Source organism: Pleurodeles waltl, chromosome 6 (genome assembly GCF_031143425.1).
Source record: "Pleurodeles waltl isolate 20211129_DDA chromosome 6, aPleWal1.hap1.20221129, whole genome shotgun sequence".
NCBI classification, from domain to species: Eukaryota; Metazoa; Chordata; class Amphibia; order Caudata; family Salamandridae; genus Pleurodeles; species Pleurodeles waltl.
This window is the reverse complement of record NC_090445.1, coordinates 562,982,440-562,998,986: the sequence shown is the minus strand read 5'-3', so window position 1 is coordinate 562,998,986 and position 16,547 is coordinate 562,982,440. Positions and strand designations below refer to the sequence as shown.

The 16,547-nt window shown below is 47.7% G+C and overlaps 1 protein-coding gene across 8 annotated transcripts in view; it reads left to right on the top strand.

The window, feature by feature from the left end:
- Window positions 1-16,547, top strand: part of CSDE1 (cold shock domain containing E1) — a 522,536-nt gene that overhangs the window by 192,343 nt on the left and 313,646 nt on the right. For all 8 annotated transcript variants that reach the window (XM_069238744.1, XM_069238741.1, XM_069238743.1 and 5 more), the window contains one exon: window positions 12,082-12,163. In XM_069238744.1, the coding sequence (XP_069094845.1) occupies window positions 12,082-12,163 (82 nt within the window). The remainder of the gene's footprint in view (window positions 1-12,081; window positions 12,164-16,547) is intronic.

Here is a 16,547-nt window from a genome sequence, read left to right as displayed (position 1 = left end):
AGAGTAGTCCGGGGGTCCTCCCTGAGGTGTTGGTTCTCCACCAGCCGAGTCGGGGTCGCCGGGTGCAGTGTTGCAAGTCTCACGCTTCTTGCGGGGAGATTGCAGGGGTCTTTAAAGCTGCTCCTTTGGATAAAGTTGCAGTCTTTTTGGAGCAGGTCCGCTGTCCTCGGGAGTTTCTTGTCGTCATCGAAGCAGGGCAGTCTTCAGAGATCGCTGGTCCCTTTGGAAGGCGTCGCTGGAGCAGAGTTCTTTGGAAGGCAGGAGACAGGCCGGTGAGTTTCTGGAGCCAAGGCAGTTGTTGTCTTCTGGTCTTCCTCTGCAGGGGTTTTCAGCTAGGCAGTCCTTCTTGTTGTTGCAGGAATCTAAATCTTTAGGTTCAGGGAAGCCCTTAAATACTAAATTTAAGGGCGTGTTTAGGTCTGGGGGGTTAGTAGCCAATGGCTACTAGCCCTGAGGGTGAGTACACCCTCTTTGTGCCTCCTCCCAAGGGGAGGGGGGTCACATCCCTAATCCTATTGGGGGAATCCTCCATCTGCAAGATGGAGGATTTCTAAAAGTTAGTCACCTCAGCTCAGGACACCTTAGGGGCTGTCCTGACTGGCCAGTGACTCCTCCTTGTTATTCTCATTATTTTCTCTGGCCTTGCCGCCAAAAGTGGGGGCCGGGGCCGGAGGGGGCGGGCAACTCCACTAGCTGGAGTGTCCTGCGGTGCTGTGACAAAGGGGTGAGCCTTTGAGGCTCACCGCCAGGTGTTACAGCTCCTGCCTGGGGGAGGTGTTAGCATCTCCACCCAGTGCAGGCTTTGTTACTGGCCTCAGAGTGACAAAGGCACTCTCCCCATGGGGCCAGCAACATGTCTCTAGTGTGGCAGGCTGCTGGAACTAGTCAGCCTACACAGACAGTCGGTTAAGTTTCAGGGGGCACCTCTAAGGTGCCCTCTGGGGTGTATTTTGCAATAAAATGTACACTGGCATCAGTGTGCATTTATTGTGCTGAGAAGTTTGATACCAAACTTCCCAGTTTTCAGTGCAGCCATTATGGTGCTGTGGAGTTCGTGTTTGACAGACTCCCAGACCATATACTCTTATGGCTACCCTGCACTTACAATGTCTAAGGTTTTGCTTAGACACTGTAGGGGCACAGTGCTCATGCACTGGTACCCTCACCTATGGTATAGTGCACCCTGCCTTAGGGCTGTAAGGCCTGCTAGAGGGGTGTCTTACCTATACTGCATAGGCAGTGAGAGGCTGGCATGGCACCCTGAGGGGAGTGCCATGTCGACTTACTCATTTTGTTCTCACTAGCACACACAAGCTGGTAAGCAGTGTGTCTGTGCTGAGTGAGGGGTCTCTAGGGTGGCATAATACATGCTGCAGCCCTTAGAGACCTTCCTGGCATCAGGGCCCTTGGTACCAGAGGTACCAGTTACAAGGGACTTATCTGGATGCCAGGGTGTGCCAATTGTGGAATCAAAAGTACAGGTTAGGGAAAGAACACTGGTGCTGGGGCCTGGTTAGCAGGCCTCAGCACACTTTCAATTCAAAACATAGCATCAGCAAAGGCAAAAAGTCAGGGGGCAACCATGCCAAGGAGGCATTTCCTTACACAACCCCCCCCCCCCCCAAACGAAAGAGGATGAGACTAACCTTTCCCAAGAGAGTCTTCATTTTCTAAGTGGAAGAACCTGGAAAGGCCATCTGCATTGGCATGGGCAGTCCCAGGTCTGTGTTCCACTATAAAGTCCATTCCCTGTAGGGAGATGGACCACCTCAACAGTTTAGGATTTTCACCTTTCATTTGCATCAGCCATTTGAGAGGTCTGTGGTCAGTTTGAACTAGGAAGTGAGTCCCAAAGAGGTATGGTCTCAGCTTCTTCAGGGACCAAACCACAGCAAAGGCCTCCCTCTCAATGGCACTCCAACGCTGCTCCCTGGGGAGTAACCTCCTGCTAATGAAAGCAACAGGCTGGTCAAGGCCATCATCATTTGTTTGGGACAAAACTGCCCCTATCCCATGTTCAGAGGCATCTGTCTGCACAATGAACTGCTTAGAATAATCTGGAGCTTTTAGAACTGGTGCTGAGCACATTGCTTGTTTCAGGGTGTCAAAGGCCTGTTGGCATTCTACAGTCCAGTTCACTTTCTTGGGCATTTTCTTGGAGGTGAGTTCAGTGAGGGCTGTCACAATGGATCCATATCCCTTCACAAACCTCCTGTAATACCCAGTCAAGCCAAGGAATGCCCTGACTTGAGTCTGGGTTTTTGGAGCTACCCAGTCCAGAATAGTCTGGATCTTGGCTTGGAGTGGCTGAACTTGGCCTCCACCTACAAGGTGTCCCAAGTAAACCACAGTTCCCTGCCCTATCTGGCATTTGGATGCCTTGATAGAGAGGCCTGCAGATTGCAGAGCCTTCAAAACCTTCTTCAGGTGGACCAGGTGATCCTGCCAGGTGGAGCTAAAGACAGCAATATCATCAAGATAAGCTGTGCTAAAGGACTCCAAGCCAGCAAGGACTTGATTCACCAACCTTTGGAAGGTGGCAGGGGCATTCTTTAAACCAAAGGGCATAACAGTAAACTGATAATGCCCATCAGGTGTGGAGAATGCTGTTTTCTCTTTTGCTCCAGGTGCCATTTTTATTTGCCAGTACCCTGCTGTCAAGTCAAAGGTACTTAAGAATTTGGCAGCACCTAATTTGTCTATGAGCTCATCTGCTCTAGGAATTGGATGGGCGTCTGTCTTGGTGACAGAGTTGAGCCCTCTGTAGTCCACACAAAACCTCATCTCTTTCTTTCCATCTTTGGTGTGAGGTTTGGGGACTAAGACCACTGGGCTAGCCCAGGGGCTGTCAGAGAGCTCAATTACTCCCAATTCCAGCATCTTGTGGACTTCCACCTTGATGCTTTCCTTAACATGGTCAGACTGTCTAAAAATTTTGTTTTTGACAGGCATGCTGTCTCCTGTGTCCACATCATGGGTACACAGGTGTGTCTGACCAGGGGTTAGGGAGAAGAGTTCAGGAAACTGTTGTAGGACTCTCCTACTATCAGCTTGCTGTTGGCCAGAGAGGGTGTCTGAGTAGATCACTCCATCTACTGAGCCATCTTTTGGGTCTGATGACAGAAGATGAGGGAGAGGTTCACTCTCTGCCTCCTGATCCTCATCTGTTACCATCAACAGATTTACATCAGCCCTGTCATGGAAGAGCTTAAGGCGGTTCACATGGATCACCCTCTTGGGGCTCCTGCTTGTGCCCAGGTCCACCAGGTAGGTGACCTGACTCTTCCTTTCTAGCACTGGGTAAGGGCCACTCCATTTGTCCTGAAGTGCCCTGGGAGCCACAGGCTCCAGAACCCAGACTTTCTGCCCTGGTTGGAACTCAACCATTGCAGCCTTTTGGTCATACCAAAACTTCTGGAGCTGTTGGCTGGCCTCAAGGTTTTTGCTTGCCTTTTCCATGTACTCTGCCATTCTAGAGCGAAGGCCAAGTACATAGTCCACTATGTCCTGTTTAGGCTCATGAAGAGGTCTCTCCCAGCCTTCTTTAACAAGAGCAAGTGGTCCCCTTACAGGGTGACCAAACAGAAGTTCAAAGGGTGAGAACCCTACTCCCTTCTGTGGCACCTCTCTGTAAGCGAAAAGCAGACATGGCAAGAGGACATCCCATCTCCTTTTGAGCTTTTCTGGGAGCCCCATGATCATGCCTTTTAATGTCTTGTTGAATCTCTCAACTAAGCCATTAGTTTGTGGATGGTATGGTGTAGTGAATTTGTAAGTCACCCCACACTCATTCCACATGTGTTTTAGGTATGCTGACATGAAGTTGGTACCGCTGTCAGACACCACCTCCTTAGGGAAACCCACTCTGGTAAAGATACCAATGAGGGCCTTGGCTACTGCAGGGGCAGTAGTCGACCTAAGGGGAATAGCTTCAGGATACCTAGTAGCATGATCCACTACTACTAGGATATACATATTTCCTGAGGCTGTGGGAGGTTCTAGTGGACCAACTATGTCCACACCCACTCTTTCAAAGGGGACCCCCACCACTGGAAGTGGAATGAGGGGGGCCTTTGGATGCCCACCTGTCTTACCACTGGCTTGACAGGTGGGGCAGGAGAGGCAAAACTCCTTAACCTTGTGGGACATATTGGGCCAGTAGAAGTGGTTGACTAACCTCTCCCACGTCTTGGTTTGTCCCAAATGCCCAGCAAGGGGAATATCATGGGCTAAGGTCAGAATAAACTCTCTGAACGACTGAGGCACTACCACTCTCCTAGTGGCACCAGGTTTGGGGTCTCTGGCCTCAGTGTACAGGAGTCCATCTTCCCAATAGACCCTATGTGTTCCATTTTTCTTGCCCTTGGACTCTTCAGCAGCTTGCTGCCTAAGGCCTTCAAGAGAGGGACAGGTTTCTTGTCCCTTACACAGCTCCTCCCTTGAGGGTCCCCCTTGGCCTAAGAGCTCAACCTGATAAGGTTCAAGCTCCAAAGGCTCAGTTCCCTCAAAGGGCAGAACTTCTTCCTGAGAAGAGAGGTTCTCTTTTTCTGACTGTGTTGCAGTTGGTTTCCCAACTGACTTTCCTTTTCTCTTGGTAGGCTGGGCCTTTCTTCCAGACTCCAGCTCTACTTTTTTACCCTGTGCCTTGCATTGTGCTCTTGTTTTTACACACACCAGTTCAGGGATACCCAGCATGGCTGCATGGGTTTTTAGTTCTACCTCAGCCCATGCTGAGGACTCCAGGTCATTTCCAAGCAGACAGTCTACTGGGATGTTTGAGGAGACCACCACCTGTTTCAGGCCATTGACCCCTCCCCATTCTAAAGTTACCATTGCCATGGGATGTGCTTTAGTCTGATTGTCAGCGTTGGTGACTGTATAGGTTTTTCCAGTCAGGTATTGGCCAGGGGAAACCAGTTTCTCTGTCACCATGGTGACACTGGCACCTGTATCCCTCACGCCCTCTACACTTGTCCCATTAATAAAGAGCTGCTGCCTGTATTTTTGCATGTTAGGCGGCCAGGCAGCTAGTGTGGCTAAATCCACCCCACCCTCAGAGACTAGAGTAGCTTCAGTGTGGACCCTGATTTGCTCTGGGCACACTGTTGATCCCACTTGGAGACTAGCCATTCCAGTGTTACCTGGATTGGAGTTTGGAGTGGAACTTTTCTTGGGACAGGCCTTGTCTCCAGTTTGGTGTCCAGACTGACTACAGTTTCGACACCAGGCCTTTTTGGGATCAAAGTTTTTACCCTTGTACCCAGGATTGTTTTGTGAAGAGGCTCTGGGCCCACCCTCCTGTGCAGGTTTTTGGGGGCCTGTAGAAGACTCTTTACTATTTTTATTTTTGGCTGTCTCACCACCTTTCCCCTGGGGAGGTTTTGTGACCCCTTTCTTTTGGTCACCCCCTGTGGAAGTTTTGGACACCCTAGTCTTGACCCAATGGTCCGCCTTCTTTCCCAATTCTTGGGGAGAAATTGGTCCTAGGTCTACCAGATGCTGATGCAGTTTGTCATTGAAACAATTACTTAACAGGTGTTCTTTCACAAATAAATTGTACAGCCCATCATAATTACTTACACCACTGCCTTGAATCCAACCATCTAGTGTTTTTACTGAGTAGTCTACAAAGTCAACCCAGGTCTGGCTCGAGGATTTTTGAGCCCCCTTGAATCTAATCCTATACTCCTCAGTGGAGAATCCAAAGCCCTCAATCAGGGTACCCTTCATGAGGTCATAAGATTCTGCATCTTTTCAGAGAGTGTGAGGAGTCTATCCCTACACTTTCCTGTGAACATTTCCCAAAGGAGAGCACCCCAGTGAGATTTGTTCACTTTTCTGGTTACACAAGCCCTCTCAAAAGCTGTGAACCATTTGGTGATGTCATCACCATCTTCATATTTAGTTACAATCCCTTTGGGGATTTTCAACATGTCAGGAGAATCTCTGACCCTAGTTATGTTGCTGCCACCATTGATGGGTCCTAGGCCCATCTCTTGTCTTTCCCTTTCTATGGCTAGGATCAGTCTTTCCAAAGCCAATCTTTTGGCCATCCTGGCTAACTGGATGTCCTCTTCACTGGAGTTATTCTCAGTGATTTCAGAGTTGTTGGTCCCTCCTGTGAGGGAACCTGCATCTCTGACTATTTGTGGAGTCAGGGCTTGAGAAGCCCTGTTCTCCCTAAGTAGGACTGGAGGGGGGAATTTCCCTCCAAGTCACTATCTTCATCCTCTGTGTTGCCATCCTCAGAGGGGTTGGCTTTTTCAAACTCTGCCAAAAGCTCCTGGAGCTGTACTTTGGTAGGTTTGGAGCCCATTGCTATTTTCTTTAGTTTACAGAGTGACCTTAGCTCTCATCTGTAGATGGAGGTAAGGTGTGGTGTCGAGTTCCACCACATTCACATCTGTGCTAGACATTATGCTTCTAAAAGTTGGAATACTTTTTAAGAAACTAAACTGGTTCTAGAATCTAATTCAAACTTTTAACAAACTTTTAAACTCTAACAGAAATGCTAACAGGGACTAACACAAGGCCCTAGCAGGACTTTAAGAATTTAGAAAACTTTTCAAATTGCAAAAATCAATTTCTAATGACAATTTTGGAATTTGTCATGTGATCAGGTATTGGCTGAGTAGTCCAGCAAATGCAAAGTCTTGTACCCCACCGCTGATCCACCAATGTAGGAAGTTGGCTCTGTATGTGCTATTTCAAAGTAAGGAATAGCATGCACAGAGTCCAAGGGTTCCCCTTAGAGGTAAAATAGTGGTAAAAAGAGATAATACTAATGCTCTATTTTGTGGTAGTGTGGTCGAGCAGTAGGCTTATCCAAGGAGTAGTGTTAAGCATTTGTTGTACATACACATAGACAATAAATGAGGTACACACACTCGGAGACAAATCCAGCCAATAGGTTTTGTATAGAAAAATATATTTTCTTAGTTTATTTTAAGAACCACAGGTTCAAATTTAACATGTAATATCTTGTTTGAAAGGTATTGCAGGTAAGTACATTAGGAACTTTGAATCATTTCAATTGCATGTATACTTTTCAAGTTATTCACTAATAGCTATTTTAAAAGTGGACACTTAGTGCAATTTTCACAGTTCCTGGGGGAGGTAAGTTTTTGTTAGTTTTACCAGGTAAGTACGACACTTACAGGGTTCAGTTCTTGGTCCAAGGTAGCCCACCGTTGGGGGTTCAGAGCAACCCAAAAGTTACCACACCAGCAGCTCAGGGCCGGTCAGGTGCAGAGTTCAAAGTGGTGCCCAAAACGCATAGGCTTCAATGGAGAGAAGGGGGTGCCCCGGTTCCAGTCTGCCAGCAGGTAAGTACCCGCGTCTTCGGAGGGCAGACCAGGGGGGTTTTGTAGGGCACCGGGGGGGACACAAGCCCACACAGAAATTTCACTCTCAGCGGCGCGGGGGCGGCCGGGTGCAGTGTTAGAACAAGCGTCGGGTTCGCAATGGAAGTCAATGAGAGATCAAGGGATCTCTTCAGCGCTGCAGGCAGGCAAGGGGGGGCTTCCTCGGGGAAACCTCCACTTGGGCAAGGGAGAGGGACTCCTGGGGGTCACTTCTGCAGTGAAAGTCCGGTCCTTCAGGTCCTGGGGGCTGCGGGTGCAGGGTCTTTTCCAGGCGTCGGGACTTAGGTTTCAGAGAGTCGCGGTCAGGGGAAGCCTCGGGATTCCCTCTGCAGGCGGCGCTGTGGGGGCTCAGGGGGGACAGGTTTTGGTACTCAGTCGTAGAGTAGTCCGGGGGTCCTCCCTGAGGTGTTGGTTCTCCACCAGCCGAGTCGGGGTCGCCGGGTGCAGTGTTGCAAGTCTCACGCTTCTTGCGGGGAGATTGCAGGGGTCTTTAAAGCTGCTCCTTTGGATAAAGTTGCAGTCTTTTTGGAGCAGGTCCGCTGTCCTCGGGAGTTTCTTGTCGTCATCGAAGCAGGGCAGTCCTCAGAGGATTCAGAGGTCGCTGGTCCCTTTGGAAGGCGTCGCTGGAGCAGAGTTCTTTGGAAGGCAGGAGACAGGCCGGTGAGTTTCTGGAGCCAAGGCAGTTGTTGTCTTCTGGTCTTCCTCTGCAGGGGTTTTCAGCTAGGCAGTCCTTCTTCTTGTTGTTGCAGGAATCTAAATCTTTAGGTTCAGGGAAGCCCTTAAATACTAAATTTAAGGGCGTGTTTAGGTCTGGGGGGTTAGTAGCCAATGGCTACTAGCCCTGAGGGTGAGTACACCCTCTTTGTGCCTCCTCCCAAGGGGAGGGGGTCACATCCCTAATCCTATTGGGGGAATCCTCCATCTGCAAGATGGAGGATTTCTAAAAGTCAGAGTCACCTCAGCTCAGGACACCTTAGGGGCTGTCCTGACTGGCCAGTGACTCCTCCTTGTTATTCTCATTATTTTCTCCGGCCTTGCCGCCAAAAGTGGGGGCCGGGGCCGGAGGGGGCGGGCAACTCCACTAGCTGGAGTGTCCTGCGGTGCTGTGACAAAGGGGTGAGCCTTTGAGGCTCACCGCCAGGTGTTACAGCTCCTGCCTGGGGGAGGTGTTAGCATCTCCACCCAGTGCAGGCTTTGTTACTGGCCTCAGAGTGACAAAGGCACTCTCCCCATGGGGCCAGCAACATGTCTCTAGTGTGGCAGGCTGCTGGAACTAGTCAGCCTACACAGACAGTCGGTTAAGTTTCAGGGGGCACCTCTAAGGTGCCCTCTGGGGTGTATTTTGCAATAAAATGTACACTGGCATCAGTGTGCATTTATTGTGCTGAGAAGTTTGATACCAAACTTCCCAGTTTTCAGTGCAGCCATTATGGTGCTGTGGAGTTCGTGTAAAACAGACTCCCAGACCATATACTCTTATGGCTACCCTGCACTTACAATGTCTAAGGTTTTGCTTAGACACTGTAGGGGCACAGTGCTCATGCACTGGTACCCTCACCTATGGTATAGTGCACCCTGCCTTAGGGCTGTAAGGCCTGCTAGAGGGGTGTCTTACCTATACTGCATAGGCAGTGAGAGGCTGGCATGGCACCCTGAGGGGAGTGCCATGTCGTCTTACTCATTTTGTTCTCACTAGCACACACAAGCTGGTAAGCAGTGTGTCTGTGCTGAGTGAGGGGTCTCTAGGGTGGCATAATACATGCTGCAGCCCTTAGAGACCTTCCCTGGCATCGGGACCTTGGTACCAGAGGTACCAGTTACAAGGGACTTATCTGGATGCCAGGGTGTGCCAATTGTGGAATCAAAAGTACAGGTTAGGGAAAGAACACTGGTGCTGGGGCCTGGTTAGCAGGCCTCAGCACACTTTCAATTCAAAACATAGCATCAGCAAAGGCAAAAAGTCAGGGGGTAACCATGCCAATGAGGCATTTCCTTACACTCATTTATTGCCTGTGTGTGTACATCAAATGCTTAACACTATTCCTTTGATAAGCCTACTGCTCGACCACACTACCACAAAATAGAGCATTAGTATTATCTCTTTTTGCCACTATCTTGCCTCTATGGGGAACCCTTGGACTCTGTGCATACTATTCCTTACTTTGAAATAGTGCATACAGAGCCAACTTCCTACAAATCCCACCTACCTTGCAAAAGGGTGGCTCTTTTAGGACCATGTGCCTCTGATCACTCTCACAACAGATCCATCACAGACAGGTTTGGGGGGGTCACCTCAACAACCTCACCATACAGAGGACATGGGATCCCATTTAAGATTTATCACATGAATTATTTGGAACTGCTAGTCTCTCTAGCACTTAAAGCATTTCTCACACAAATCCTAAACAAGGTAGTGTATGACAATGTATTATCTGCAAAAATAGGGGATGGCACACTCGTCTCAATTGTCCCTTCTAGCTCCGACAATTGTGGAAGTACAATCACATTCAATTAGTGGCAGAATATCTCCCAGGAATGGACAATCAGTGGACCTATTAAGCAGGATGCGGCAAGAAGTCCATGAATGGGAAATTCACCCTTAAGTACTTCACCAATACTTTCAATTGTGGGGAACACCAGAGATAGATCTCTTTGCCACCGCAGAAAACTCAAAATGGCAAAACTTTGTGTCCAGATAACCACACCCTCAGTCCAAGGGTAATGCTGTATGGATGAATTTGTCAGGGATATTTGCTTAGGCTTTTCCGATTCTCCCACTCATACCATTTCTAATGCACACATTGAAACAAACATCACTAAGCATAGTTCTTGTAGCCCCAACATGGGCACGTCAGCGTTGGTTCACAACGCTGCTGGATCGATCCGTGGTTCCACGTCACAAACCTACTTCCAAACAGACCATATCTCTTGACTCAGAAGAGGTCAAATCAGACATCCAAACCCCAAAACACTCAGTCTTGTGATATGGCTCCTGAAGTCATAGTTAGGCTACTTACAACTTCCTTCTGAATGTGTGGACATTCTGAAAGAAGCACACAGACCTACAACTAGACAGTGTTCTGCTGCTAAAAGGAACGTTTTGTATATTATTGTCAACCTAAAAAAATGTATCCACTTAAACTCTCAGTACAATTCATTGTCTGTTATTTGCTACATTTGCAAAAGGCAAATCTAGCATACTCTTCTTTTAGACTTTATTTAGCAGCCATAGTTGCTTACCTCCAAAACAGATAACATGTTTGTTTATTTTGAATTCCTGTGATAAGGGCATTTATGGAAGGCCTTAAGAGTTATTCCACCCAGAGTTCCTCCAGCTCCTGTATGGATCCTTACCATTGTAGTTACCAGACTTAAGGGTCCACCATTCGAACCCATGCCCTCCTGTGCTTTACAATTCCTTTCATGGAAGATGGCTTTATTAGCTTTAACTTCTTTAAGAAGTTAGTGAAATACAAGTGTTTACTTTAGAGCAGTGTTCCCCAAACCCCGGGCCGCGGACCGGTGCCGGTCCGCGGATCAATCAGCACCGGGCCGCCCGAGGTCTTCAAATCTTGAAGGCATGTTTAAATACAATTAAATTAAAATTATTAAATCAAAACAAGCGGGCCACGGAAAAATTATCAAACATTTACCGGTCCGCGGCGATAAAAAGGTTGGGATTCACTGCTTTAGAGGAACCTTTCTTCCAAATACATCAAGACACAGTAGTATTTAGAACAAATCTGAAATTCCTACCTAAGGTAATTTTATCATTTCATATTAATCACCCAGTGGATTTGCCAGTCGTTTTCCCTACAGCCAGACTCAGTCGCTGAAAGTACTCTGCATACACTGGATGTTAAAAGAGCTACATTGACAGGATAAAATCAGAACAACTATTTGTAGCTTTTTCGATTCCTCATAAGGGTAATCCAATTTCAAAGAGTGGATTAGCTAGATGAATAGTCAGGTGTACCCAAACTTGTTATCTTAAAGCTAAAATACAACTATCAGAAAAGGTGCCTCTATGGCCTTTTTAGGAAACATTCCTGTAGCAGGTATTTGTAAAGCTGCTACTTTGTCTACACCACACACACTAAACGCTACTCAGTAGATGTTCCATCTCTTCAACAAGTAAATGATGGCCAAGCAGTCCTTAGGAAATTTCAAGCTACTTCAACTCCTACAGGCTAGCCACCACTTTGGTTTTTTTTTTGGGGGGTGGGGGGGAGGGGGGAATTAAAGTGGAGGGACACAGCTTTAAAGTCTGCAATGCATGTGTATCTACTGCTACACATGCCATCAAACTGAAAATGTTCCTTACCCAGTAGACATCTGTTCGTGGCATATAGTGCTGTAGATTCACATGCGCCCTCCCTCCTCCCTGGAAGCCTGTGGGTGAACATTTACATTTAAAAAGATGTATAACAAAGAAGTGCTCCAGTATCCCTGCGTGCGGACGTGACTAATCAGTGCTTATGATTTTAATGGAGATTCATGTGAGAAAGAACTAGACTTGTAGGTAAAAAAAAAAAAAAAAAAAAAAAAAAAACATTACTTTCTTGCTCCAACAGGGTTCTTTTTAGAAACTGGCTGTCTCAGGAATCCTTTTCAAATAAACTTTGCATAGTTTTTCACTGTTCATTATGTGGTGTTGACAAATGAAATTTGTGGTTTAATAAGATTATCTTTCATTTGTCATTTTCTTCTTTTCTAGTACTGGTGCTGTAAGTGCACGTAACATTATGCTGTTGAAAAAAAAACAGATGCGCTGTCAGGGAGTTGTGTGTGCCATGAAGGTAAGAGCAGCCTACTTAATTTCCCTAACTGGAAAAAAGTTATTTTAGCTGCATGGTACTTCAAGATGTTAAATTGAGATGATTGTTCTGTGTATAGAGTTTGCATGAGGATCTGAACTAAAATGATAATGTTTTTTTACTAAATAATTATAATTACATTCTGAACACAGAAGAATTGCATTATGAAATAGAGCACTTAATACTCAGTCTCTTAAATAAATTGTACACTTTGGTTCTTGCTCTTTCCTGTTACCTGTGTAGGCATTCCTGCCAACTAGAAGTGGGAATGGAAAATGATTCAAAAGCAGCTAAAGCAGAGCTTTTTACACTGGAACATTGTCAGTAGGCATACAGATTTCCTTGCCATTTCATTTTTTATGCTGAATGGTGTAGATTGGAAACCTTTTGTGGTCTGCAGCTTGATAGTTGGTGTTCTCTTTCTTTATCTTACCTGTCCTGCTTTAAGGCATCCATGCAGGTCACGGGGGCACTTTCTGCTATAGAGGTAGCAATACCCTAGCAAGCCTTTTAGGGACCTGCTTCTCTAGTGTTCAGGTTACCTTTTACCTGCTGCAAGAAAAGGGTTTGAAAATTCCTAGGTAAGGTGTAAACACTGAATTGCACATCCAGTTCCCTGGCAACCAGTTTGTTTGATCTGTTCAAAGTCCTGACCGAGGGTGCAAAGCATTCTTTACGTTGTTTGTATAGGAACTCGTATATAAGCTCCAGGCCCTTGTTGCACTGTTGGTTAAGCCTTTATCCTTTTTTGATGTCTGTTCTCAAGCTATTATATTCCATAGTCTAGGTGTGAGGATGGAGGTTTGTTGCTGGGACTGGATTGGGGTTCAGGGAGAAAGTCCTTTTACTGAGACTATTCTTGAGGCTTAGTCATGGCAGTAAAATAAAATCTTACATCCCCCAAAGAACTCCACATGTCCCCTTATAGGACCTGAATTGTACTTTGTACACTGCTTATTGGGCCTAATTTTGAGCACTTACATTGTTGTTAACTACAATTTTACTTCATGAAGGATACTTCATGAAGGGTACTACCTTATAGAAGTTAATTTTTGTGGCAGGACATTACATTCAGATTCACAAAGATCAGTTTGTTGTAAGGACTAGTGGCTTACCAGTCTTTTTTCCAAAAACTTTGCAGAAAGCGCATTACATGCTTTAGATGTCAAGAGCCCTTCTCTCTCAGGATATGTCCATTGATGATCATAAGCACTGAATAGCTCTGCCCATGTGCCGGACCCCGGAGCAGCACTTTCAGTCACATCCACTTTCCCTTACTTTGGAAAGGCCAAGAGACATATGCAACACAAATGTTGTAGCCTTAAAGTTGGCTATAATCCCAATCTTAATACTTTAAAATTTAGAAGGAAAGCAAGGTCCGATCGGTCAGTCGTTTGAATAAAATGAAATGTGACACTTTCAATGGCATGTGTGGCTGTAGATACACATGCTCTGCATGCTCCTGCCATCTGGTGTTTGATTCGGAGTGTTGCAAGTTGTTTTTCTTTGAAGAAGCATTTTTGAGTCACTGGATCGAGTGATACTGGTGGTGGTGATACTGCGCATGGGCATAGAATTCTTTGTTAGATTGTTTTCTCGCCACCGTCTGGTTCAGAGGTCTCTTCGCTCCATTCTCCTTTTGCTCCAGTTTTGAGACCTTTCTTCCATCTTTCATAAAATTGACAGTAGTTTTCGATTGCGTTTTTCTACTATAACACTAGTCTCAATCCCTCTGTCTGGAAAGTAGCAGAACACCTTTCGAAGTGTCTTTGCCCATTCGAGCCTACCTCATTGCGTGGCACTGACCAAGATGCAATGCTGATGGAACGAACGCCAGTTCGAAATTCCCGCACACCGGCCAACATCTGGTATGTAACCTGTGCATCTCCCCTGACCATCAAGAAGCCACCTGTGACGCCTGCAAATCCTTGTGGTCAAAAATGACACTTTGAGACCAGAGAGAATGTTGTAGGAAGTTGGCTCTGTATGTACTATTTCAAAGTAAGAAATAGCATGCACAGAGTCCAAGGGTTCCTCTTAGAGGTAAGATAGTGGCAAAAAGAGATAATTCTAATGCTCTATTTTGAGGTAGTGTGGTCGAGCAGTAGGCTTATCAGAGGGTAGTGTTAAGCATTTGTTGTACACACACGGGCAATAAATGAGGAACACACTGTAAGGAAATGCCTCCTTGGCATGGTTGCCCCCTGACTTTTTGCCTTTGCTGATGCTATGTTTACAATTGAAAGTGTGCGGAGGCCTGCTAACCAGGCCCCAGCACCAGTGTTCTTTCCCTAACCTGTACTTTTGTATCCACAATTGGCAGACCCTGGCATCCAGATAAGTCCCTTGTAACTGGTACTTCTAGTACCAAGGGCCCTGATGCCAAGGAAGGTCTCTAAGGGCTGCAGCATGTCTTATGCCACCCTGGAGACCTCTCACTCAGCACAGACACACTGCTTGCCAGCTTGTGTGTGCTAGTGAGGACAAAACGAGTAAGTCGACATGGCACTCCCCTCAGGGTGCCATGCCAGCCTCTCACTGCCTATGCAGTATAGGTAAGACACCCCTCTAGCAGGCCTTACAGCCCTAAGGCAGGGTGCACTATACCATAGGTGAGGGTACCAGTGCATGAGCATGGTACCCCTACAGTGTCTAAACAAAACCTTAGACATTGTAAGTGCAGGGTAGCCATAAGAGTATATGGTCTGGGAGTCTGTCAAACACGAACTCCACAGCACCATAATGGCTACACTGAAAACTGGGAAGTTTGGTATCAAACTTCTCAGCACAATAAATGCACACTGATGCCAGTGTACATTTTATTGTAAAATACACCACAGAGGGCACCTTAGAGGTGCCCCCTGAAACTTAACCGACTATCTGTGTAGGCTGACTAGTTTTAGCAGCCTGCCACAAACCGAGACATGTTGCTGGCCCCATGGGGAGAGTGCCTTTGTCACTCTGAGGCCAGTAACAAAGCCTGCACTGGGTGGAGATGCTAACACCTCCCCCAGGCAGGAATTGTCACACCTGGCGGTGAGCCTCAAAGGCTCACCTCCTTTGTGCCAACCCAGCAGGACACTCCAGCTAGTGGAGTTGCCCGCCCCCTCCGGCCAGGCCCCACTTTTGGCGGCAAAGCCGGAGAAAATAATGAGAAAAACAAGGAGGAGTCACTGGCCAGTCAGGACAGCCCCTAAGGTGCCCTGAGCTGAAGTGACTCTAACTTTTAGAAATCCTCCATCTTGCAGATGGAGGATTCCCCCAATAGGGTTAGGATTGTGACTCCCTCCCCTTGGGAGGAGGCACAAAGAGGGTGTACCCACCCTCAGGGCTAGTAGCCATTGGCTACTAACCCCCCAGACCTAAACACGCCCTTAAATTTAGTATTTAAGGGCTACCCTGAACCCTAGAAAATTAGATTCCTGCAACTACAAGAAGAAGGACTGCCTAGCTGAAAACCCCTGCAGAGGAAGACCAGAAGACGACAACTGCCTTGGCTCCAGAAACTCACCGGCCTGTCTCCTGCCTTCCAAAGATCCTGCTCCAGCGACGCCTTCCAAAGGGACCAGCGACCTCGACATCCTCTGAGGACTGCCCCTGCTTCGAAAAGACAAGAAACTCCCGAGGACAGCGGACCTGCTCCAAGAAAGGCTGCAACTTTGTTTCCAGCAGCCTTGAAAGAACCCTGCAAGCTCCCCGCAAGAAGCGTGAGACTTGCAACACTGCACCCGGCGACCCCGACTCGGCTGGTGGAGATCCAACACCTCAGGAGGGACCCCAGGACTACTCTGATACTGTGAGTACCAAAACCTGTCCCCCCTGAGCCCCCACAGCGCCGCCTGCAGAGGGAATCCCGAGGCTTCCCCTGACCGCGACTCTTTGAATCCAAAGTCCCGACGCCTGGGAGAGACCCTGCACCCGCAGCCCCCAGGACCTGAAGGACCGGACTTTCACTGGAGAAGTGACCCCCAGGAGTCCCTCTCCCTTGCCCAAGTGGAGGTTTCCCCGAGGAACCCCCCCCTTGCCTGCCTGCAGCGCTGAAGAGATCCCGAGATCTCTCATAGACTAACATTGCGAACCCGACGCTTGTTTCTACACTGCACCCGGCCGCCCCCGCGCTGCTGAGGGTGAAATTTCTGTGTGGGCTTGTGTCCCCCCCCGGTGCCCTACAAAACCCCCCTGGTCTGCCCTCCGAAGACGCGGGTACTTACCTGCAAGCAGACCGGAACCGGGGCACCCCCTTATCTCCATTCTAGCCTATGCGTTTTGGGCACCACTTTGAACTCTGCACCTGACCGGCCCTGAGCTGCTGGTGTGGTGACTTTGGGGTTGCTCTGAACCCCCAACGGTGGGCTACCTTGGACCA